Below are 25,330 nucleotides of genomic sequence, written 5' to 3' on the forward strand. Positions count from 1 at the left end.
TATGCGAGTCCTGCATGGGCTCCTAATCTCAGTGAGACACACCACAACACCCTTCAAATCATACAAAACAAAGCCCTAAAAACAATTACAGGCTGCACAAATACATCACCTACAGACCATTTACACCATGAAACAAAAGTCCTCAAAGTCAAGGACCACCTCGACATGAGAGGCACACAAACACTTGCTGCAGCCACCACAAACACATCACACACCCGCTACACTACATAGCAGAACACCCACACACACCAAGAAACATTAAAACTACACCCAAAGACCTTTATTACACACAGATACTCTCTTCTCTTCCTCCACAACCACCAAATACCAGCCTCCGGAAACATATTCATAATCATATCACTCACCGCTCCATTAACACACTGAAAGACAACACACTGCTGCATGCCAGACCCCCTGATATCCACCCTTCTGAATCCTCTCTCCCACGTAAGGACAGAGTCCACTTGGCCAGACTGCGATGCGGTCACCACCCAGCACTTCTAAGCTACCAGAAGAGGCTGGACGACCGTGTTGTGAACAGCTGCCCAGGATGTAACACTTCACCCCATACCATACAACACATAATGGAAGACTGCATTATACACAATCATGCACGCAAACAACACAACATACACTCTATAAAGGATTTGTGGGAAAACCCAGTTTCGGCTGTGGCCTTCCTTGAGGAGACGGGACTGCTCGGACAGACAGTCTAGGGAACGACAACAACAACAACAACAGTAGATTTTAGTCCATGGTCTATATCATTTATATATACTATGAATAGAAGTGGCCCAAGAACGGAACCCTGAGGAACTCCACTTGCAACACTTTTCCATCCAGAAGTTTTTCCATTTAAAACAACTCTCTGTTTTCGACCTTTCAACCAATTACTAGTCCAACCTAATAGGCTACCACTTATTCCATGCAAAGCTAATTTAGTAAGTAGTCTTTCGTGTGGGACGGTATCAAAAGCTTTTGCAAAGTCTAGATATATTAAATCTATATTGTTTCTTTTGTCATAATTCGAGACAACTGTGTTGTAGAATTCGAGTAAGTTAGTCACGCAAGAACGTTTCCGTCTGAAACCATGTTGGCTATCATTTATCAAACGGTTACTTTCTAAATGATATCCGATAGCATCTCTGATGATAGTTTCCATTATTTTTCCTACAATCGAAGTCAAACTAATAGGCCTATAGTTATTTGGTTTCTTTTTGTCACCTTTTTTGAATATGGGAGTAACGTTAGCTAGCTTCCATTCTCTTGGGACATCTCCGGATATGATGGATTTCTTGAAAATAATTTCTAATGGAACAACAATCTCATTTTTCATTTCCTTTAAGATTCTTGGATGCCAACCGTCAGGCCCTGGTGTTTTATTAACTTTGAGTTTGTCTATACACCTTTTAATTGTTTCTTTTGTTATATTTACCGTAGTGAGTAAGTTTACCCCAGACTTTTCACAGGTTTCAGTTTGGAATTCACTTTGAGGTGTTTCGTTTACGAATACCGAGCTAAAATAATTGTTTAAGAGATTACACATTCCTTCATTTGAATATTCAAGTTGACCGTCAGCAGATAATAGTGGACCAATGTGATTCCTAACAACCTTTTTATCTCTAATGTAACTATAGAATTCTTTGGGATTCTCTTTGGATTTCTCAGCGATGTTCATTTCGTATTGTCGTTTTCTTTTTCTTATTGTCTTTTTTAAATCTCTCTGTATTGATACATAACTTTCATAGTCATTAGATGCACCCGAGCACTTATATTTCTTATAAGCCTGTCTCTTTTTAGCAATACTTTTTTCAGTTTCTTTGTCGAGCCACTTTGTACGTGCTAGGGTGGATGGGGTTGGACTTTCCACGAAGACGGTGAGTAAGGGATCAGCGTAGGGTTTTGTCAATGTGTCTGTCTGGTATGCTTATTATGTAAGTGCTACACGCGCATACACTCGCACATAAACACACACACACACACACACACACACACACACACACACACACACACACACACACACACACACACACACACACACACACACGCACACAAAACTCGATGGCGCGGTTGGTAGAGTCTCTGACTGTCACTACGGCGGTCCGGGCTCGAATCCTTCCCAGGGCTGAAATAATTTCAGTATCGCTGCGCTTCGAGTCGTTACTCCAACTCTCGTTTGCGTGTAAGGTCACAGCATTACCCATAGATCGGTCATATACGAGCTCTGAGCTCTTCCGGGAGGGAAATAGCTGTCGATCACGAGTCCAACACGTGATCCAAAGACCAAGGTTAATCACACACACTCGTGGCGCAGTGGTAGAGTTCCCGGCTGCCACTACGGCGGTCTGGGTTCGAATCCCGCCCAGGGCTGAAATAATTTAAGTATCGCCGCGCTGCAGGTCGTTACTCCAACTCTCGTGGGCAGGGAGTTGGGTGTGTGTGTGCGTGTATGGTCACAGCATTACCCATAGATCGGTCATATACGAGCTCTGAGCTCTCTTCCAGGAGGGAAATAGCTGGCGATCACGAGTCCAACACGTGATCCAAGACCATGGTGAATCGCACACAGCATAGAGTTCAAAATTCATAAAAAAAAAAAGCCGTAGATATATATCTATAACCATACACTATTGATAATTTGGTATTCTGAAATTCTGAATAAAATTCTGAAGGGTAAACCTACATGTATGATAGATGTATGGTATTCACCATTACATAACTGGAATTCTACATAGAATTATGAAAAATAATACCGTTGCATAGCATTAATTAATGAATGTGAAAAAATTATACAGCACAATATTTGTAGTCGTGGTTCTGTATCCAGTCAAATCGTCCCCGTTTTCAAAATACCACTTCGTCCCCCCCCTCCCCCCCGGGGTCAAATCGTCCCCACACTCGAAAGGACCATTTCCACGCCTCGAGTCTCCCGCGTGCACAGGCAGCTGACCATGTTCAGTCGTCGCAACACTGCCGTGGAGTGACGAATATCATTATCATGATATGGTCGGCCAAATGAGTAACTAGTAGCCGAGCTATTATCTGTAAAACGATTATATTATAGATTTATAAAGTGTTTTATTTGGAGAAATACATTAAAATGTAAAATGTTATATTTATGGTATGTTTATGCGTTGTTGCTAATTTCATTAGTTTGTTCCCTCACCTTAGGTTAGATTTGCCATTGTTGCAAAGATTGCGCATGCACTGCAGCTGAGGCGATGACATCGATAGTGGATAAATCTCGTTTAAACAGAACCTACGGCGGTATAGAACCGAGGACGATTTGACCCGAGGACGATTTGACCCGAGGACGATGGGGTATGAACGGGGACGAAGTGACCAGGGGACGATATGGCACGGGGACGATCTGACCGGTATGGTTACCGGTCAGATCGTCCCCGTGCCATATCGTCCCCTGGTCACTTCGTCCCCGTTCATACCCCATCGTCCTCGGGTCAAATCGTCCTCGGGTCAAATCGTCCTCGGTTCTATGCCGCCGTAGGTTCTGTTTAAACGAGATTTATCCACTATCGATGAGAATTATACATAAAGAAATCAATATGAGGAAAACTGAAATCTAAAATACATGAAAAATATTTATAGGCTTTTTATTACATAAATGGTAAATGCTGACCTACTACTTTTTTACGTCATACCAGCTTAACCATTATCATGGCATCAAAAAAAGGCGTGGGAGATCTTTGAGCAACAAAATGATGGTAAAGTTCTGTGCGTGATGTATTCACGAGAGGGACGTGGATCATCATCATCACTGTGGATATATTTGAAAGCGGTGCATAAAGAACAATATGATGAGTTAGCAGAAGAACAAACTACTCGTGCAAAGAAGAAAGATGGTGTAGGAAAAAAATCTTTTGTAAAAAGCTAAGTCAGAAGTGAGAAAAAAAAGATATTGAAGAGTGCTTCCACAATGTAAAGATTTGGGATATAAATAACTACGAGTAAATAATAACTCTTAGTAGAATCATTGCAGAGATGCTAGTAGTGGACAATTTGCCATTCGGTCATTTGAAGGACCTGGGTGTCGTGAGGCTGATGGCTGCATTGTGTCCACAGTACAAGCTGAATCAGCGCAATTTTTACTCATAAATTATTCCCAATGAAATGATTGAGTCAGTATTCAGTAAAGTGAATACTACTGTAATTGAAAACAAACTGAACTGCAATATTGCTGTTACAACACTTGTATGGTCAGACACTTCGATAAGTGTTTCATTACCGAGTCTAACTGTCTAATTTGAGATAGAGAATATTTTTTAATGTTGTTTTTATTTATTAGTTTATTATTACTATGATTTTTTCGCATCCGACCTAGATATAGACCAAAAGGTCTCCTGTCGGCATGCTCCGCCTTTGTAATCCTTTGTAAAGACACAATGGAGAATATATTTCTATGAAGTTTGATGAAATGTCAGAAGTGTTAGCTATGGCTTACGCGATGCTGGTGTAAACATGAAAAAGTCTCTGTTTCTGTCAGGTTTGAACAATGTAGACTGCACTGTACATAAGCTTCAACTAGTTGTGAAAAAGGGAATAGCTTCAAAGAAAGAAATTGGTGAAGTAAATCATTCAACAGTGGCTCAAGATGAGCTGAAGAAGATCCAGTATCGATTATAGGAGCCTTTGTTAAGTGTTATCCATGATTCTTGAACAAGGTAAAACAGCACGTTGTATATGTTGGAAATAATTCAGAAATTAAAGGAGTCGTTATGCCTTTATGCTGCAACCAATTCAAAGACAGAACAAATCAATAACACAGGATGGAAGTTACTCATTCTCCGTATGTGTAGAATCCTTAAAACCCCATGAGGAAATTACAAAACAAAGTTCTTCACCATTCATCAGTGATGTGATATCTCTTATAGTTTCATTGGAAAAAATCCAAATATGCATGAGTGAAGTACCAAGAATGAATACGCAGCGCACAGGTACATGCTCAGAGTCCGAAAAATCTGAAGATCACAGTACAGTACTGATAAAGATGAAGAGGAAGCTACTAATATAATAAACTTTATGAAACTAACCATGAGGGCTGATCTAGACAAAAGATTTGCTGGCCTTGAAAGTATGGACATGTGTAGGTTTGCAACTTACCTGGATCTTAGATATAAAGATATTTGTTGTTCTCTTCTTTCATCACTGAGCAAGTGCAATCAGCAACTGCTGCCCTGTGTGATCAGCCACAGGATGATGGAAACGAACCAGCCAAAAAAAATAGTAATAAAGATAAATAAATAGATAAATAAATAAATGAATAAATAAAAACGACAACTACCTACAGCAAGTGCAAGCAACAGTGTCAGAGACAATGAGTCTAATACTCTCATCGCCAAGCAGTGATGAAAATAATGAACCACTTATTGCACGTTTAATAGGAGTAAAGAGATATAACAAAGAGAAGAGAATTAAAGGAACAAACGAAGACACTATGAAATGATGGAGTCAGAACAAAAAATGGCACCCAGTTTTAATGAAATTTGTATGCACTTACCTGTGTTCCCTCTAGTAGCTTCCTGAGTGAGCAATTATTCACTGGGGCTAGACTAATTCATGATGAAAAACGTAAGCGCCTTCTTACAGATAAAGTAGAGAAACTTCTGTTTTTGAAAAAAAATGTCTTTGTAATGTCTTTGTAATGTGAGCAGCGGAGATTGTACTTATTAACACTTCATGTAATTTTACCACTTTTCAAAGTGTGGAGGTTGAAGAAAGGGGTTGGTGGGATGTATAACAACTTGTATCCATATCCCTCATCTTTGTAACACTTGAGTTAGACTTATGTGGCTAAAAGTCGTCTTTCACAATTCACTATATATATCGAAAAATAATTCGCATCTACAAATTTTATTTTTTCATATCCTCATCCACATCTGCATTCACAAATTTAAAAAGTTTTTATCCGCATCCCCACATCCGCATTATCAGACATCCCATACATGTCAACACACACACACACACACACACACACACACACACACACACACACACACACACACACACACACACACACACACACACACACACGAGTCCAACACGTGATCCAAAGACCAAGTGAATACACACACACACACACACACACACACACACACACACACACACACACACACAGACAAAGAGCAATAAGAACATAAGAATGACTATATTGGTTCTCTTCCAACAGGTAAAACACAAGAAGAGAGATTAAAAACACTGAACCTACGTTCACTGAAAAAAGAAGAGAAACAGGTGAGTTAATAGCAGCGCTAATGTCATCCAATGGAGTAGATGAAACTGACATAGAAATTACCTTTTTTTTTTGTGATCGGAGAGTATCATGGACCAAAAGAAGCAGTCCCCTTCAGCCCAACGCAGCCCACCATTAACACATAAACAGAAGAACTCCAGTCTCTCTCCTTCGGAAAATAGTCCGGTGCTTCCCAACCTGGGATACTGGAATTAATTATAGGGGTACTGGGAAGCAATGCCCACATACACTTTCCTTTATCTTTCTAGTAAAAAATATTAGTTAGGGGATGTTGGACTGCTTAGACCTGACTGCAAGGGGAACTAGGGTCGGAAAAAATTGGGAAACGCTGGTTTATTAAAAAAAAAAAATCATCCCCAGCACACACGACCACCTTTGAACGTTGATAAGATGTCATCCTCGTCAGATCCAGTAACCTGATGACACAGGACAGGTGTGTGACGTCGTGGCCCTGTGGAAAATACTGAAGAAAGGCTCAGATCTCCAGGACTTTGTACGGTGAATTGGAACTGTACGACAAAGGAGAATGTGCTTTAGCTTTCAAACCTCGTTTGCCTCCATAAAGATGTAACTAAACCACCGGATTAAGCCACTGTGATCAGATACAGACTGTATCGTCCTCTTAAATTGACATCCCGATGATCCTGCAGTGTGCTCTCAGAACCGAACGCCAACAAGCGTGAATGTCTAAATCCCTCTACGAGTATGATCATTATCGTGTGTGTGTGTGATTCACTATGGTCTTGGATCACGTGTTGGACTCGTGACCGACAGCTCTTTTCCCTCCCGGAAGAGAGCTTAGAACTCATATATGACCAATCTATGGGTACTGATGTGACCTTACATGCACACACACACACAACTCCCTGTCCACGAGAGTGGGAGTAACGACTCGCAGCGCAGCGATAGTGAAATTTCAGCACAGGGTGGGATTCGAACCCTGTGCTGTGTGTTGTGTGTGTGTGTGTGTGTGTGTGTGTGTGTGTGTGTGTGTGTGTGTGTGTGTGTGTGTGTGTGTGTGTGTGTGTGTGTGTGTGTGTGTGCGTGCGTGTGTGTGTGTGTGTGTGCGTGCGTGTGTGTGTGTGTGTGCGTGTGCCTATAAATACTAACGGTGCGAATACTGTAACAATTGTTTACCCAGCGGCGCAAGGCGTCCCACAAACCACAAACAAAAACTGGACCCACAAGGACCTTGCGTCCGTCACGGTCTCAGCTCTTTGCGTCTAAATGCATCTCCGCCTCGCCTCGCTTCCGGTTCTCTTCTCCTTCGAAGGAGGAGGATGAAGGGTAGAACACACGAACACTTCTTCGGTAAAGAGGTCTTCTTTGAGTCTGCAGTTTTCTTAAAGAAAATGTTCGGACAGTGGCTGTTAAGAAATATTGCAGCTAAAGTACCTGTAGGTTATCAAGCACATCTTTACCTCTCTCTCTCTCTCTCTCTCTCTCTCTCTCTCTCTCTCTCTCTCTCTCTCTCTCTCTCTCTCTCTCTCTCTCTCTCTCTCTCTCTCTCTCTCTCTCTCTCTCTCTCTCTCTCTCTCTCTCTCTCTCTCTCTCTCTCTCTCTCTCTCTCTCTCTCTGTCTCTCTCTCTCTCTCCATCCATCTACCAATTAATCTGTCACCTATTTCTCCGTATCTCTTATTCTTATTCATAGTGAAAAATTCTCTCCCTTTTCCTTGTCACAGATTTTTTTCTTTTGTTTCTAGACATCAACGAAGCTTACTATACCTCATGCCTGTGATACAGTAATACATATAACCCTGCAGAAATAAAAACAAAAATCAAAATGAAATGTCACCTATAAAATAATGTGTATTGTGATCTCAACCACCCGATGACTTCATTGAACAAGTTGGTCAAATGACAGTCGCCAATAACTGTTTGGGATCGAAGTTGACAATTCGTATCACAAAAGGAAATCTCATCCCAGCGCTCCACTACGGAACAGTAAAACATCTTCAATGAGAAGATGCTTTTATTGTTTGTAATGTGTTTAGATCATGCAATGTACAAATATTATTGTTACATGACATGCTTCATCTATACAGCTATTTCAGAACAATTTCCTCATAACAGTTGATAAAAACTAGTCCCTGAGTTACGTTTTCTACAATTATTAAGGAGTAGCTATAGTATAATAACACATCTGCTCTGTTGATGGAATTGTACTATATCACTTTTATACCTTGTTCTTTTTTATCTTTCTATGCATTTCTTTGATTTCTTATATATATATATATATATATATATATATATATATATATATATATATATATATATATATATGTGTGTGTGTGTGTATTCACCTCGGATCTGCTGCAGCCTCTGTTCGAGACAGCCAGACACCACCCTACGGCAGTGAGCTCAGAGCTCATTATTTGCCGATCTCTGGGTAGGTCTGAGACCACTCACACTCCACACACCGGGACAGCAAGGTCACAACTCCTTGACTAACGTCCCGTACCTACTCACAGCTAGGTGAACAGGGGCTACACGTGATAGGAGACAAACCCAACTTATCTCCGCCCGGCCGGGGAATCGAACCCCGGTTCTCCGGCTTGTGAGGCCAGTGCCTTACCAATCCGCCACCGAGCCGTGTGTGTGTGTGTGTGTATTCACCTCGGATCTGCTGCAGCCTCTTTTCGAGACAGCCAGACACCACCCTACGGCAGTGAGCTCAGAGCTCATTATTAGCAGATCTCTGGGTAGGTCTGAGACCACTCACACTCCACACACCGGGAATGCAAGGTCACAACTCCTTGACTAACGTCCCGTACCTACTCGCTGCTAGGTGAACAGGGGCTACACGTGAAAGGAGACAAACCCAACTTGTCTCCGCCCGACCGGGGAATCGAACCCCGGCTTGTGAGGCCAGTGCTTTACCAATCCGCCACCGGGCCGTGCCACCGGGCCGTGTGTGTGTGTGTGTGTGTGTGTGTGTGTGTGTGTGTGTGTGTGTGTGTGTGTGTGTGTGTGTATGTGTGTGTGTGTGTGTGTAACTTTTAGTGTGGGTGTGCGTAATTACATACTTGTGCCCTCACAGGATACTGACGTCATTGCGTGACTTGAGTTCACACGACTATGGCATTAACTTTGTTGTTGTGGGCGGCTCAGAAGGGCGTTCGACAACCCTGCGGTCGTTGTTAGTACCTTTCATATGTGTTTTCCTCACCTAAGAGTTATCTATTGCCAACGTCCAATATCCAGGCACCAATTCAAAATGGTTAGGGTCTGTTGTTGATGTAGGCCTAGTTTTTTTTTTGTAGTTCTATCCATGAGGACAATTTGGTTAGTGTTTTTGCTGATAGAAAATAGTTTACACAGTTCTTAACATGATTCTAATATGTCTTTTCATTATCCCTTTTACCCATCGAAGGATATTGATGTGCATAAACTTGAGATTATCTTTGTGTTGTTTTCAATTTAAATTGTACCTGTATCTTTGATATCAGTATACATTTATAGGCTATCAAAACAAAATTTCACAAAATGGAATTCTATACAAATTATTCCTACATCTATCGCAGTGGTGAAGATCCAATGCTCAGTACATAAAAGTGGGGGGAGACTGCCAGAGACCATAAGGCTTACAGTAGACAGTCCCATGTCCAGTACCACTTATCATCCCTATCCATAAACTTATCTAATCGTCTCTTAAAACAACCAATAGTTTCATCAATCACTACATAGTTACTAAGTCTATTCCATTCGTTAACCACAACAAGACAAATTGATTTAGAGAATATGCATTTTAAAATGGAGAAAACTGCAATGACGCTATATTTGATTCAGTGAATGTTATCCGCTGAATTTGTACTGAGTTTTCACAAGACTGATACAATTCATAGATGCAGAAGCGAATGGCTTCATCCCTCTTTCAAGAGGTCGGAGGCCCCCCAGACCTTCTGGGTCTGGAAATGAATTGATGTGGATGCCACGAATAAGGATTACACAACGGAAGCTCCAGATCCTAACGACTTCCTGGTTTTAATGGAAACAGGAATGGAGTTGAAATCTTAACCTAAACGCAAACTGAGACGCAGGCGACACAGGCGACGCAGCACAGAGCAAAGGCAGACTTCCTGTTGTTGAACTGCAAGTACAGTTTGAACTTCGCTCTCACTTGAAATGCTGAGGTAGTGCATCTAGACGCATTTCATGTGAGAGGGAAGTTCAAGCTGTATTTCAAATTAGCAACAGCCTGTCCCCGAGAAACTGATGGTCAGCGTTTCCCAACCTTTTCCGACCATAGCTCCCCTGTTGTCATGTTTAAGTAGTCCAGCACCCTTATCTTGTTATTAGAAGGATAAAAGTAAGTGAAGTGTACTGGTTGATGATTTCTTTTCTTGATTCCTTAGAGCTGAAACAAATTGACAACATTGTTTGTAGAAGAAGTAAGATCACCCTAGAAAAAAAAAAACATGGGAAAAGTCAAATATGCACAACTAGGTAATCAATGATAAATATATCAATGTGATTTTTGTGTGCATCACTTCCCAGCACCCCCAGGTTGGGAAACGCTGCTAATACAACAACAAACGATGCCACTGAGTTGAGTGATTTAACACGATAAAGTACCCACATAGCGATCGAAATCATACTTTGGTCGTAAGTCGCGCCACTGGGGCAGGCCAGCGCAGACCCTCTGCACCGGAAGGTGTGGGCAGGGCACGAAGGACAGTGGCTCAGGGAGGAATGCTTTCGACAAGAACACTCGTGAAGGACACACAATCTCGGGCTGCACCCACAACAGGCCTTCAAAGGGCTATCATACTGGGCTTCTTCCACGGACTTCACCAGCGCCGACAGTTGGGAGTTCGTTTGAGTAAAAATGACTTCGGTTACAATAATATATTTTCCAAAGCTTCAAATATCAAATTATCTTTCCGTTATATATAGCAAAGCTGAATGATAAAGTAAGAGGTTGTAAGCCTTTACGAATGTTAGACATATAACTGTTGAAATGTTCTTGGAGAAGTCTAGATTATTGTAAGTGAAGTCATAGTATAGATATTCAAATGAAGGTTGGAGGTAGGATGTGGGAGCCCACCAGGCAGGCACGGCCTTGCATGCAGGTGCTCTGTAATCAGGCTTCGACAGAATATGCTATTACCTTGTTCCAAGTTAAAGGACTAAGTCCGTCTATCCGTGTTCTGTTTTTTTTTTTTTTTTTGGGGGGGGGTATAAGGTTGCTTATGGGCCTACTGTATGTAGACGTCTGTCTTTGACCTCCCGAGCACCCTAGATGGCCTTTGTGTGAATGTATGTATGTATGTATATATATATATATATATAACTATAAAGTAATGTCGTAACACATTCGTAAAGAATCAACAAAAACCCACTGTGTTGGATAAGAAGAAATGAAATAAAATGAATTCCATATATTTCGATCACAGTCCGTGATCGAAATATATGGAATTCATTTTATTTTTATTTCATTTCTTCTTATCCAACACAGTGTGTTATTGTTGATTATATATATATATATATATATATCTATATATATATATATATATATATATATATATATATATATATATAAATACATATATATATATATATGTATATATATATATATATATATATATATATATATGTGTGTGTGTGTGTGTGTGTGTGTGCGTGTGCGTGCGTGTGTGTGTGTGTGTGTGTGTGTGTGATGAGCTCAAATTTCATTCTCTTATTAAAATTGGAATTCATAAGACAATAGGCTTGGACAATAATATTCTTAGATTAACTCTTTATCGATTGAATTAATGTCGGTTGTCTATAAAACTCTGATCAAATCATTATCCGCATTTGTCTTGGAATAAGCAGATGGATGGCCTTACTAACAAAAGTCATATAAATCACTTGAAGATCATCGAACCGACCTAATTATCACAATGCACATAAAACCCGTCATTTTCTAATTTAATTCATCCTATTGTTTAGACAAAATGTGGTATTATATTAAACATCTTTGAAATCCATGTTAAAACTTAAACAAAAGGCAAGTTCTTTAATGTAGGAGCAGATTAATGAAATGTCCTTCGGTCAGTGCTCCTTTCAGTGACTAATTAAAAAAAATGTATTATCGCCTCATTGACAAGTTAATTTCATATGTAGAATTCATATAATTTAGCCATCATTTCCCAACTCGGCAGTTCGTATACGAATTAACTGTGAAATAATACGCTGTACGATCTGTAGTATGCCCAACAGTGCAAAATTTTGAATTTCCCGCTATCATTAGTTATTATATATAAATTTTCAAAGTTATCGCTATAAATGATTATTTATTTAAAATCAGAATAAATTTAAATGTAATATAAATTCAGTATATGATACTATTTTTATGTTGAGCATTTCTTCAATGTTTAAAAAAATACTGGTTCCAATAATAATTTTCGTTCTTCCCCGTTGCTTCCTTTCCGGTGTTGCATGTGTACGGTGTAGTGAGGGAGACACCATGAAGGTAATTTTTGCAGTGAAATCTATCAATTTTGGATATATAGTAAACCGAAATACCTCATATATGTTGCCGAAGGAGTGTGTGTTGAAGTTTTAACCAAGAGTTGTACGATTTATGTAGACTGGAGTGAAATATACTAGAAAATGTGGTGGTGTTTACATGCGTCAGTGTGAACACGTTGCGGTCATGGGTGAAGCCAAGAACAAATAAAGTATTGTAATGATTAAAGCTGTCGTGAAATGCTATAGGTTTTCTGACCCATACGTTAGTAATAGGGTATATTTGAGTGTGGGTTTGTTATTAAGATATATAGGGGTAATGTAAACAAACCATTATGTCAGATAATTCTGACGAGACGTGATGCCAAAGAAATGGTCTTTGATATGTTGCCGCCCTACTTCTAGGATATTTGTATCCTGTTCTGGCCAGCCTTGGTGCTTGTTTTTGATGATTTTGCACCAGTTCCAATACTTATATATGCTCACAATTTTCAGTTTTATATCAATACGATTCAGCATCACTTAAACAGTTTTCGGTTTAATTTTGTTTTGAAAGATTTTTATTTTTCTACGGAATGGTTTAGGGAAGTTGTTAGAAGGTATAAGGTATTGTAAGTATGTTTAATAATAGTGTTATATGATTCTAGAATTTTACCCACCTTCCCCTACCACATTGTATATTGTGAACACACATGTATTACATGTATTACTTGGTATTTTTCTAGGCAGAAATTAATATCAGAACACATTGCTAAAAGTTATGCACAAACGAAATTGCATCATCTCCTGTAGATGCCGTCTTTATTTTGATAGATTCAGAAATTGGAGATGACGATGGTGACAACCTGATGACCTCTAGAATTACAGGTGCCACTTTACTAGTTGCAGGTTAGGTTAGAATAAACAAATTTATCATACTTTAATTTCTTTGGCCTCTGCCTCTACCTTAAGAAAGATGGCATCTGAAGTAGTTGAAGCAGATATTTTTATAGCTTTTAGCAACTTTTTTTGCTCATTGATTTCTGCCAAGAATAACATATTACATTGATGTATTATGATTTATGAAATTGTTTAATTCTCTATTGCTATATCGCCTAGATGTGCATGTCTAAAAATTGATCAGCCAAAGCCATTAAACTTGAAATGGAGGGTGGGAACATCATTCGGCCTATTTGGTGCCAGGAGCATTGACTGGTATTAGTTCATAGAGTACTATTTTACATAAACAACCATGATTGAGGATAGTGTAAATCAGATTGCGTTGGTTGGTTGTATATATGGACAGAATGAATTAAGGACAAATGGGCAGAAACCAAAAGTAAAGTAAGGGGAGACTGAGTGGAAGCCTGGAATTAGGTCGATGGATGGGGTGAAGGGCTTTGGATGTGTGGAAGTGTCTGTTGAAGAGGGAAGACAAATTGTCTAGGATGTTTTTGTTCATATGCATGACATGTTATGATGTTGAGTGGAGCAGAAGGGGGTTTGCCATGTGATGGGGCTAAACTAGTTCCAGCTGTTAGGTTCTGCTGCAAAATTGTCACAACTTGCTGCATTGCCATCGATTGAGTGGAGACAAGCCCCTTCATTCAGATGAGAGGGGTAGTATATGGGGTTTGGTTTGTATAACCTGGGTTTGTGCTTTAGCCTAGCCACCCTCCTTCCATTTTGTAAAGGAGAAAGTTTGGTCAATTTTCGGAAGTGCACATCAATGCATTGTAGCATAGAAAACCAAATATTAATTTTGCATATAATACATCAATGTATTATAAGTTTTTCTTGGCAGAAATCGATTACAAACATAGCTGTGGGTGCTGGAGATGCCATCTTTGTTTTTATAGAAGGGTGGTCAAAGAAATTAAAGTATGGTAAATTTGTCTATTCTAACCTAACCTGCATTTAATAATGTGATACCTGAAAATTTATGGTCATCAGGGTCATCTTTGTCAGGGATGTTGGTGGCTGGTTTTGGTATTGTATCTGTTCGGACTGCTTAGAAAATGCATGAATCTCGGCTCCGTAGCACTGTTTAAAAATATGTACCATGCAAGGTACTGGTGGCGTATTCCAGATCCTATCGTCACAGTTTCATACGCATATTTGCTTTTAGTGGGGCTTGACAGACAACATGGCGTCTCAGTCCAATGATCGCAGCTTTATTTGTTCGTGTATTTCCTTTTAGCAATATTTTTTTGTTGATTTCCACCAAGAAAAATGTATATTACATTATAATTTATAAAATAAGATTTAATTTTATGCTATATCACAGGTGTGCACCTCCATAAACATACCTAAAGTTTTTTGTGTATGTATTATGCAGAATTTATTGAGAATGGAAGGCAATATAATGTGGTTGAATTGAAGATTTTGAACAATGAAAATTGGAAAATTCACTTCATCCCTTTCATAACATTTTGGATTGTGCCTGGTTGTGTTGATCATACTAAACTGTATCAACTAATTAATTTGTCATTCCTAAGAGGTTCCTTGCGATTGTTACATGAACAACTGTGCTGGAAAGGAATTTATTTACAGGCAATCTAATGCCAACACCTTTGCCAGTGGGTAATCATGACAGTGCAGTGGTTGCAACACAAACCTGTAGAATCAGCATGTTTGGACAGTGATGAACAAAGTTGACAAACACAAACTGTTACAGAGAATGGTTAGGACAAAAGGAAAACTTCCATCCATTATTTTGTACAATAGATGCAACTACATCAAAGAATGAACAGCATGTGTTACTGCAGCATCAATATGCTGGCACCCTTGGAGTCCTCTGGACATTCTCCTGCTACCTGACAATGATGAATTACGAGAACACAAAACATCTATGAGTTTCTTAGGACCTATGCTTCTCCACTGGGATGATGACAGCATGACATAACCGTGATCCTTTTCCCATATTCAAGCAAAACCAAGTGACGACCATATTGTGATTTTCTGAACTTGGGTAGTATCGGATGGAGAAAATGTTCTAATCAAAGCCGTGGAAGAAAGTTTCCTGCAAGCCACCTCATGTTATGCACCTGTCATTTAGAAGAGAACTTCTGATAAAAAACTAACTTCACTACAGACACTGGAAACTGAAGCGTGAAATTATCAGCAGTATTTTCGGTACATACATACCTCATACATATACCAAGGCTTTTTCCCCCTTTCAAAGGGGGTAGCCAAAAAGGAAAAGGCATAAAATCATTCCCACCCATTCCATCCCTGAATACACTCCACACCCCTCCACCCTCCCTCTTATCTTAGCACCTCCTGAATGACGGGTCATCCCTGCACCTTGTCCACTGCCCTGGGTCAGAAGCAGTGTCGCAAGACACAGCACATCCACAGCAAGGCCGCTTCATTAAATCGGCGACCCCCCCTCTCCGTCCCCCCATTGCATGGATTATTTCAAGCCATTCTGGATGATTTTGAGAAAAGTGCCATGAATATAAAACTGGATTTGGAACACTCATCCTCTAGACTTTGTTTTACTTCAAATCGGCTCATCTCCGGGATTATGAACACTAGCTGCACTCAACAGATCATTGACTTTCAAGTAGACCAACAGTAACTGATCGACAGACCTCAAATTAATATGAACTGGAAACTGCAATAACTGCCAGAACTAATAGAGGAACTGTATGACATTATGAAACTAACAGGTGCAATGCATACTATTCACACTGGAAATTTTCAAAAGTTATGAACAATTTATATTATCTGATGCAAAAAAAAAACAGTTGATACTGGTTAATAATAATTGTTGCTTGTTGATGCTGATTAGTATGACCTGGTAGTGCAAATGCAGAAAAAGTTTGGTATTCATTTCTCTTTATGTGAAAATGGATGAGGAAAGATGCAAAATAGTGTGGAAAACGAAGGTAGATGAAATGAACTTGAGGGAAAGATAGACTGCAATGGGTGGATGGAGTGAAGATGCCTTATGTAAAAGGGGAATGCTGAGTAGGAAAGGACAAGCAAGAAAGATGTGTGAGCAAAGAGTGGTAGTCTTCTCTTTTTATATAAAGGGAAGAAGAAAAGATTTCTAAATTAAGCTATGGGGCTGTGCTGTGTATGTGCAATCTTGCTGCATTGCCTCTGGCCTGGGCATAGAGTGGGAAACCCAGATGACACTTGATCCACAAGGGAAATAATATGAAAGGAAAGTATATGGATTGTTGGGGAGTGCCCATGCCTTAACTGGGGGAAGAACCCTTTGATATATAGATAGCACATGAATCCCCCTCCCCCCCAACACATACATACATACATATACCAAGGCTTTTTCCCCCTTACAAGGGAGGAAGCCAAAAAGGGAAAGGCATCAAGTAATTTTCACCCATTCCATCCCTGAATACACTCCACACCCCTCCACCCTCCCTCTTATCTGAGCACCTCCTGGCTGCACCTTGTCCACTGCCCTGGGTCAGAAGCAGTGTCGCAAGACAGCACATCCACAGCAAGGCCGCTTCATATACACATTTTATATATTTCTTCAAAATGAATTATAGAGGTAGATGATTGCTGCAGATATGCACTGATAGCCCCAATGTTTATTGCAAAATACAATGGGTGAGGTAGAAGTGCCTTACGAGTTCGATGGGATTTTCTTTGTCTCTTCAACTGAAGGTTATCTCTTGTAGAGATCACCTTGGGTAGGTGATCAATCTTAGGGAATTGTGTCATGTATCTATAGCAGGAATTGACATGGGTTATACAGTTAACAGTGCTTGACTGATTCAGGAACAGTCATGCAATCAATGCCCCATATTTGTCTAGCTATGTTATAATTATTCATGATTTATACATTCGTACAAAAGATCTTTTATATATATACAGTCGTACCTCGGTACTCGACCGCCTCTATACTCAACCAAATCGGTGCTCGACCAAAAAATTCGAGTAGAAAATGCATCGGACCTCGAACAGATTTTCGGTACTCGACTAGCTCGAACAGCGGGTAAGCGTCAGTTCGACTCAGACCGCCAGCGGAGTAAGACGTACGCAGTTTGTTCGAGTATTTCTTCCCAGATTTAAACTTTTTCGTGTTGCTCTAGCCCTTAATACTGGGTCCAAAGAAAGACAGTGATAAGGGGAAGGCAAAGAGGAAAACATTATTTCTTATGGGAAAATTGGTTTCGGTGTTCAAACAAATCGGTGCTCGACCACCACCTCAGAACGGATTATGGTTGAGTACCGAGGTACGACTGTACCAACAACTTTATCCCCCTTATAAGGGAGGTAGCCAAAAAATAAAGGCATAAAACCCACTCCCACACATTCCATCACCACATACTCCACTCCCATTCACTCCCCTCCCTCCCTCTTATCTTGGCTCCTCCTGGATGATGGGTCATTCCTGGGTCAGAAGCAATGTAGCAAGACAGCACATCCACACCAGGGCCACTTCATTTAATTGGTGACCACACACACACACACACTCTCTCTCTCTCTCTCTCTCTCTCTCTCTCTCTCTCTCTCTCTCTCTCTCTCTCTCTCTCTCTCACTCACTCACTCTCTCTCTCTCTCACTCTCTCTCTCTCACTCACTCTCTCTCTCTCACTCACTCTCTCTCTCTCACTCTCTCTCTCTCTCTCACTCACTCTCTCTCTCTCACTCTCTCTCTCTCTCTCTCTCTCTCTCTCTCTCTCTCTCTCTCTCCCATCCCTTCATGCAGAAAAAGAGAAGATGGGGAGAAATCCCTTTGGGCTGTGTCAAAAATAACATTCAAACATACTCCCTCTCCCCATCCCCCACCCACTTCTTCCATACATCTCACACCATCCATACACAACCACTGTCCACTCACCCCTATCTTCTGTTTTCTCCCTTCCTCAACAGACATTCCCTTCTTTCCCAGTGCCTCTTTCACCCCCATCCATTGGTCTCATCCTTGGCTGCCCCCTCATGTTCACTCCTTCCACCTCTGCCACACCTCTTTTATTAATCTTTCTTCACTCATTCTTTTCATGAGTCCAAACAATCTCGGTACTCTTTCAGCCCAATCTCCCAACTCCCTTTCCACCCCTGCTCTCCTCACCACCTTGTTTTTCACTCTCCAGCCTAGTACTCCTTACAAGGGAGCCAAAGTTATAAATCCTCTCTCACCCATTTCATCCACACATGCTTTACTACCATTCACCACCCCTCCCTCCCTCTTTGCTTGGCTCCTGGATGACAGGTCATCCCTGCCTCTCGTCCATTGCCCTGGATCAGACCTCTAAAAAGGTCACCCATGTAGGCTGAGTAAAGATCCACTACATCCACAACAAATTTTAACACTCCTCCCATGAATTGAAATATTATATATTGACCGTGTTACATCAGTTTTATTAAGATTTCACTCTTCTTTACAGCTAAACGTATCATTCCCGGCAACGGGCTGCCAAAAACTTCTTGAAGTTGATGATGAGAGGAAGGTGCGAGTGTTCTATGAGAAACGCATGGGACAGGAGGTTGATGCAGACTCTCTTGGTGATGAATGGAAGGGATATGTAGTTCGAATTGCTGGTGGCAATGACAAGCAAGGGTTCCCCATGAAGCAGGGTGTCCTCACCAATGGTAAGTTATACATTAAAACCTTATGAGAGAGATCTCCGCTATGTTTATATTGATGACATGACTTGTTCTTAGTATTGCATCGTTGACCTTCACTTTCATTTCATATAACCCTGTTGAGAGTAGAGGGCATACTGGGAAGTGAATCTATCATGTACTTATGGTATAATTACAGTGAACATTTTCATTAATTATGTATACATACAAAGTAATGTACAAAGACAAATGGTGGCAGTATGGATGTTTGTGGGAAATGTGTTAGCTGGAGGAAGAGGTTTTAAGTATGTGGAAGTATAGTTGGTCAGTCCCCCTGGTCTCATGCAGAAAAAATGTAGTCAAAGGTGGTTCTTATGAGTTGCTTATGGATGGTTATTGGTTTCTTTTTGTTGACTAAATTCAGTGCTTGCAATGGATTTTTGTAGGTTTTTCTTATCTATTTTTGCTATCAAGAGCAATTTAGCAGTAAACTAAGGTGTGGCTGTGGAAATAATTGATAGAACAAAGGAAGCAGTTAATGGTGGATGGGCTGAAAAAATTTATGGGAAATAGGTATCAGGGAATGAATGCAAAGATGCAACAAGAATGGATAGAAAGAGCATGGATTGCATAGACCAGGGTGCTTAGTTATTCTAGGCATGTGAAAAGAATGAGGAAAAAAAAAGTGGGAGGCAGAAGTAGTTGTAATGAGCTTTAGATTACATGAATACATACTTAATCCAATGGCATTTTCTCCTTTTCAAGGGAGGTAGCCAAAGTCAAAAGGCATAATTCCACTTGCATCCATTTCATCCCCACCCACTCCATTCCCATTCGCCACCCCCTCCCTTCCTCCCTCCCTCTTTGCTTGGCTCCTCCTGGATCAGAAGTAATGCATCCACAGCAAGGACTCAGTTTAATTGACAACCCTTCCCCCCTCACTGTCCCATTATGCCAAAAAGTAGATGGAATGAATGAGGTGGATAAATTGGGTAAAAGTAATTTTAATGTTCTTGGAAAGTCTAGGGCCGGTAATTGTGTAAATGATAGTGACTGGAGGTAGTGGATGAAAGGATGATGCAACCCAGAGATACTACATGCTAAATTCTTTGCTTCAAAAAGTCCTTATGATGTATTACCATCCTAGTTCTCAGGGAGAGTTTATGGCATTAAACCAAGTAATCAATAGTTATTGTATGGCAGTCCAGTGCCACAAACAGGCAGCTGGGAAGCACATTAATTGCTTCGTGACAGCGTTTCACGTTGTGGCAAATGAATATCATGTGGAGCTATACAGGTTTCAGTTCCTGCTGAAATTGAAGCTCTAATGAAACATTTAAATTTATTTATTTATTTTTTTCTCCTCCATGTTGGCATTTAATGTTTCATACTTGATTATACTATGTATACATAGACCATAGTGCTGGTGACCAAGAGCTTTTTCCCCCTTACATAGGAGGTAGCCAAGTCAAAGGCATGTATCTTCTCCCACCCATTCCACTCCCATCCACCATCCTTTCCTTCCTCTCTCAGCTCCTCATGGATGATGGGTCATCTCTATCTCACCCACTGCCCTGGGTCAGAAGCAATGTAGCAAGACACAGTACATCCACAACAAGGCTGCTTCATTTAATTGACAAAAAAAAATGCCCCCTCTTCACCTGTTAGATTGAAAGACTTTTCTTGGAATCATAATAACTGCACATCTCTCTTTTTGAATATCAGTTGAGGAAGGGGCCAGTTAACAAGCATGCTACTCATAAATATTCAAGAAGTCTACAGTACCTATAAACCAAGGGCTTCTTCCCTCTTTCAAGGGAAGATGCCAGGTCAAAAGCACATATCCATTCCACTCCCATCCACCATCCTTGTTTTCCTCTTAGATCTTCGTGGGTGAAAGATCATCCATGTCTCCTGCCTACTGCCTAGGTCAGAAGCAATGTAGCAAGACACAGTGCACCCATAGCAATGCCACTTTACACCTCACCCCCCAAAATGCTGAGAATAGAGAAGACTGGGAGAAATCCTTCAGGCTTTGTCAAAGTATCATCCATACACAGCCATTCTATGCTCACCCCTATCCCCTGCCTTCTCCCTTCCTTGTTCAACAGTACACATACAAATGGTTTTTTTACCCCTTACAAAGGAGGTAAGAAAGGGGAAGAGGGGAATGTCTGTTGAGGAAGGACGGGAGAGGACAGAAGACGGGTGAATGGAGAATGGTTGTATATGGATGATGTGATAGCATGAGGTGGGATGGGGGGTGAGGTAGTATGTGTGAGCAAAATTTGACGCAGCCCGAAGGGATTTCTCCCCGTCCTCTCATTTTATGCAATGTGGGGACGGAGAGGGGGGGTCGCCGATTTAATGAAGCGGCCTTGCTGTGGATGTGCTGTGTCTTGCGACACTGCTTCTGACCCAGGGCAGTGGACAAGGTGCAGGGATGACCCGTCATTCAGGAGGTGCTAAGATAAGAGGGAGGGTGGAGGGGTGTGGAGTGTATTCAGGGATGGAATGGGTGGGAATGATTTTATGCCTTTTTCTTTTTGGCTACCCCCCTTGTAAGGGGGAAAAAGCCTTGGTATATGTATGTATGTATGTACAAAGGAGGTAACCAAAGACAAAAGGCATAATCCCACTCCCTTTCATTTCATCTCTACCCATTCCACTCCCATTCACCATCCCTCCCTCTCATCTTGGCTCCTCCTGGATGATGGGTCATCCCTGCATCTCGCCCTGGGTCAGAAACAGTACAACAAGACAGCACATCCACAACTAGCTTACTTCATTTATTTAGTGGCACCCCTCCCACCCCCTCTGTCCCCCTCATGAAGAAACATTAAAGATGGGGAGAAATTCTTTTGGGCTATGTCAAAATATCATTCGCACACACACCCAGTACATACATATACTAAGGGTTTCTCCCTCTATAAGGGAGGTAGCCAGAATTGAAGGCACTCCACTCCATTCACCACCCTTCCTTCCCTCTTGGCTCCTGGATGACAGGTTATCCCTTCATCTCAACCACTGCTGTGGGTCAGAAGCAAGGCTGCTTCATCGAATCCGCACCCCCCCCCCCCTTCTGCAGAAAAAGAGAAAACCAAGAGTAATCCCTTTGGGCTGGATCAAAATATCACTTGCATGTACTCCCTCGCCCCCACACTCCCTTCAATGCATCACAGCATCATCCATACACAGCTATTCTCCACTCCTATCTTCTATCTTCTCCCTTTCCCAGTATCCCTTTTACCCCATCCATCCATCTCATCATTGGTCACCCCCACATTTTCACCCCGTTCACCTATGCCTTCTACACTTTTTACTAATCTTTCCTAACTCATTCTTTCCATGTGTCCAAACCATTCCAATACTCTTGTCAACCCTATCTCCCAGCTCCTTTTCCACCCCCACTCTCTTCCTCACCTTGTTTCTCACTCTATTCAGTCTAGTAACCCCTGCCATACTTCAATGATTTCATCTCACACTCTTTTCCTCTCATATGTTATATATTTATCCTGTACGGTGCTGCTGGCACTATCACCCCCATCATACAATCTCCTTAGCATCCATTTCCAAATGTCTGTGTTGTTACACTTTTAAGCCCCCTAGGCATTCACTTGCTTCTCTCGATCTACATTTGACCTCCACTTCTCCAGTCTCTTGCCCTTAACGCACTTCCAATTTGCTACCATCCTCCCCTTGTACGTCTCATCACCATACTTTTACATACATTTATCTTAAACTTCCTTCTTTTGCACACCTTCCCAAATTGCATCACTAACTTCCATAATCCCTCCCCTGATTCGAATACAAGCACAGCATCATCAGCAGGCAACTGGATTATTTCCCATTACCCTTGAATTTACATCTTGCACCATCCCATCCCTATGTACATTGAACACAACCCTAGTACTAGAGAAATTTGACAAAGAAAGCACCAGTAAGAACAGTAGTAGTGGCAGTAGACTTGTAAGGATTTTGATACCTTCAAGACCTGTCAACCCCCACATCTGAAGGTGCAGGCACAGTATCTGGATTAGGCTCAGGATCATTCTATCAAATTTACCTGTGCTTTTCACACAAGGGGAACTGACAGCTGGCATCTTCTCCTTTCCCATTACCACAAGCTGCTGGTATAGAAACAGTCTCAATAACACAAGACAAATATTTGAGATCTTATGGTAGGATGAGAAGACCAATTTGAGTCACAGTGGGGCTGTAGGTAGTCATTGAATCTTAAAGCTGCAATTATAATTATTAGTATTAATGGGAAACTTCATCTTTCTCCTCCAAACAGATCGTGTTCGTCTGCTGCTCTCAAAAGGTCACTCATGCTACCGCCCACGTCGTACAGGTGAACGCAAGAGGAAGTCTGTGCGAGGTTGCATTGTAGATTCCAACCTCTCAGTCATTGCTCTAGTGATTGTTAAGAAAGGAGAAAATGTAAGTTGATTTGGTATTATTGGTGGCACAAAGGGGGACGGAGAGGGGGGGTCGCCGATTAAATGAAGCGGCCTCGCTGTGGATGTACTGTGTCTTGCGACACTGCTTCTGACCCAGGGCGGTGGGCAGGGTGCAGGGATGACCCGTCATCCAGGAGGTGCTCGGATGAGAGGAAGGGTGGGAGGGGTGTGGAGTGTGTTTAGGGATGAAATGGGTGGGAGTGTTTTTGTGCCTTTCCCTTTTTGGCTACCTCCCTTGGAAGGGGGAAAAAGCCTTGGTATATGTATGTACATTTAAATTTTTGTGCGTTGGTGAAGGAAATTGTGGGAAGGCTTTTATATATATATATATATATATATATATATAGTATTGTATAGTTAGTGCCACAAACAGGCAGCTACGAGGCACATCTATTGCTTCAAATTAGCGTTTCACTTTGTGGTAAATTAATTTCATGTAGAGCTTAATGGATATCAGTTCATGCTGAAATTCTTGCTTTAGTGAAACATTTTTTTCTGGAAAATCATCTTCCCTAAGCAATTTTTTTAATATAAAGAGGAAAAAGCTTCATGTTGAAAATGAGAAACAAAACCTTGTCTCTTAGTTTTCTTGTATGAAGAATACATGTATAGTTGAATTAACTAAGCCATTTGTAATAGCAGTGCTAAGCAATTTTGTACATAAAATCACATTTGCCAACAGGAGATCCCAGGGTTGACTGATTCATCAGTTCCCCGCCGTTTGGGGCCAAAGAGAGCTTCCAAAATCAGGAAGTTGTTCAACCTCACCAAGCAGGACGATGTTCGTCAGTACGTGATTAAACGCCCTCTTGCTGGTAAGGAAGGCAAGAAGCCCAAGAGCAAGGCCCCCAAGATCCAGCGACTTGTCACTCCTGTTGTGCTGCAGGTATGGTTCAGAAGTGCATTGAATCTTAATTGTGCTTGTATATCTGTTGAGCTAAATATTTACTCCAGATCAGTTGAACCTACAATTGATCCTTTACTCCTTATATTTTGCCCTGTCTGTAAGATGGTTTTGTGAAGGTTTTAACTTGACCTCTGGCCTCCCCCAACAGCGCAAACGTCATAAGATGGCCCTGAAGCGTGAACGTATTCAGAAGAACAAGAATGAGAAGGCAGATTATGCCAAGCTCCTTGCTGTGCGTCAGAAGGAAGCAAAGGAGAAGAGGCAGGAGGAAATCCGAAGGCGCAGATCCTCCATGCGGGATTCTAAGTCTTCTGCTGCATCTAAGTAAAATAAAGGCGCAATGTTAAGTTTGAATTTGATTCTTTAACCTTTTGAAGAAAAATTGCATCATGTGGAGTTGTTGGAACCTAAAATTGATGGACATAAACATTTTTTGCCTAATAATTCTTGGAAAAGCCTTATTGGATGCTTGTTGAGTTAGTGTACAAACTCTAGTGGATACCAAGTTTATTGGTGGATTATGTGCATGTGTGAACATAGAAAATATGTAGAATGACCAGCCAGTCTGCCACCGTGTTTCTACATGGAATTTATATAGCTAAGACTGTTACCATGGGCATTAAGATTAGATCCAAGTACCTCAGCAGAAGAAACTATTTCCCAAGGGTTTTTTCCCCCCATTCAAGGAAGGTAGCCAAGTCCGAAGGCAAAT

The 25,330-nt window shown here is 41.1% G+C and overlaps 1 protein-coding gene across 1 annotated transcript; it reads left to right on the forward strand.

Moving 5' to 3' along the window:
- Positions 1-12,657: 12,657 nt before the first annotated feature.
- RpS6 (ribosomal protein S6) lies at positions 12,658-24,968 on the forward strand. The gene is made up of 5 exons (XM_076176731.1): positions 12,658-12,727; positions 19,071-19,275; positions 23,546-23,691; positions 24,394-24,597; positions 24,767-24,968. The coding sequence occupies exons 1-5, from the start codon at positions 12,722-12,724 to the stop codon at positions 24,944-24,946; spliced, it is 741 nt and encodes a 246-aa protein (XP_076032846.1). The 5' UTR covers positions 12,658-12,721; the 3' UTR covers positions 24,947-24,968.
- Positions 24,969-25,330: the final 362 nt, after the last annotated feature.

This window comes from Oratosquilla oratoria, chromosome 39 (genome assembly GCF_046742065.1).
Source record: "Oratosquilla oratoria isolate Oo_2021 chromosome 39, ASM4674206v1, whole genome shotgun sequence".
Classification (NCBI taxonomy): domain Eukaryota; kingdom Metazoa; phylum Arthropoda; class Malacostraca; order Stomatopoda; family Squillidae; genus Oratosquilla; species Oratosquilla oratoria.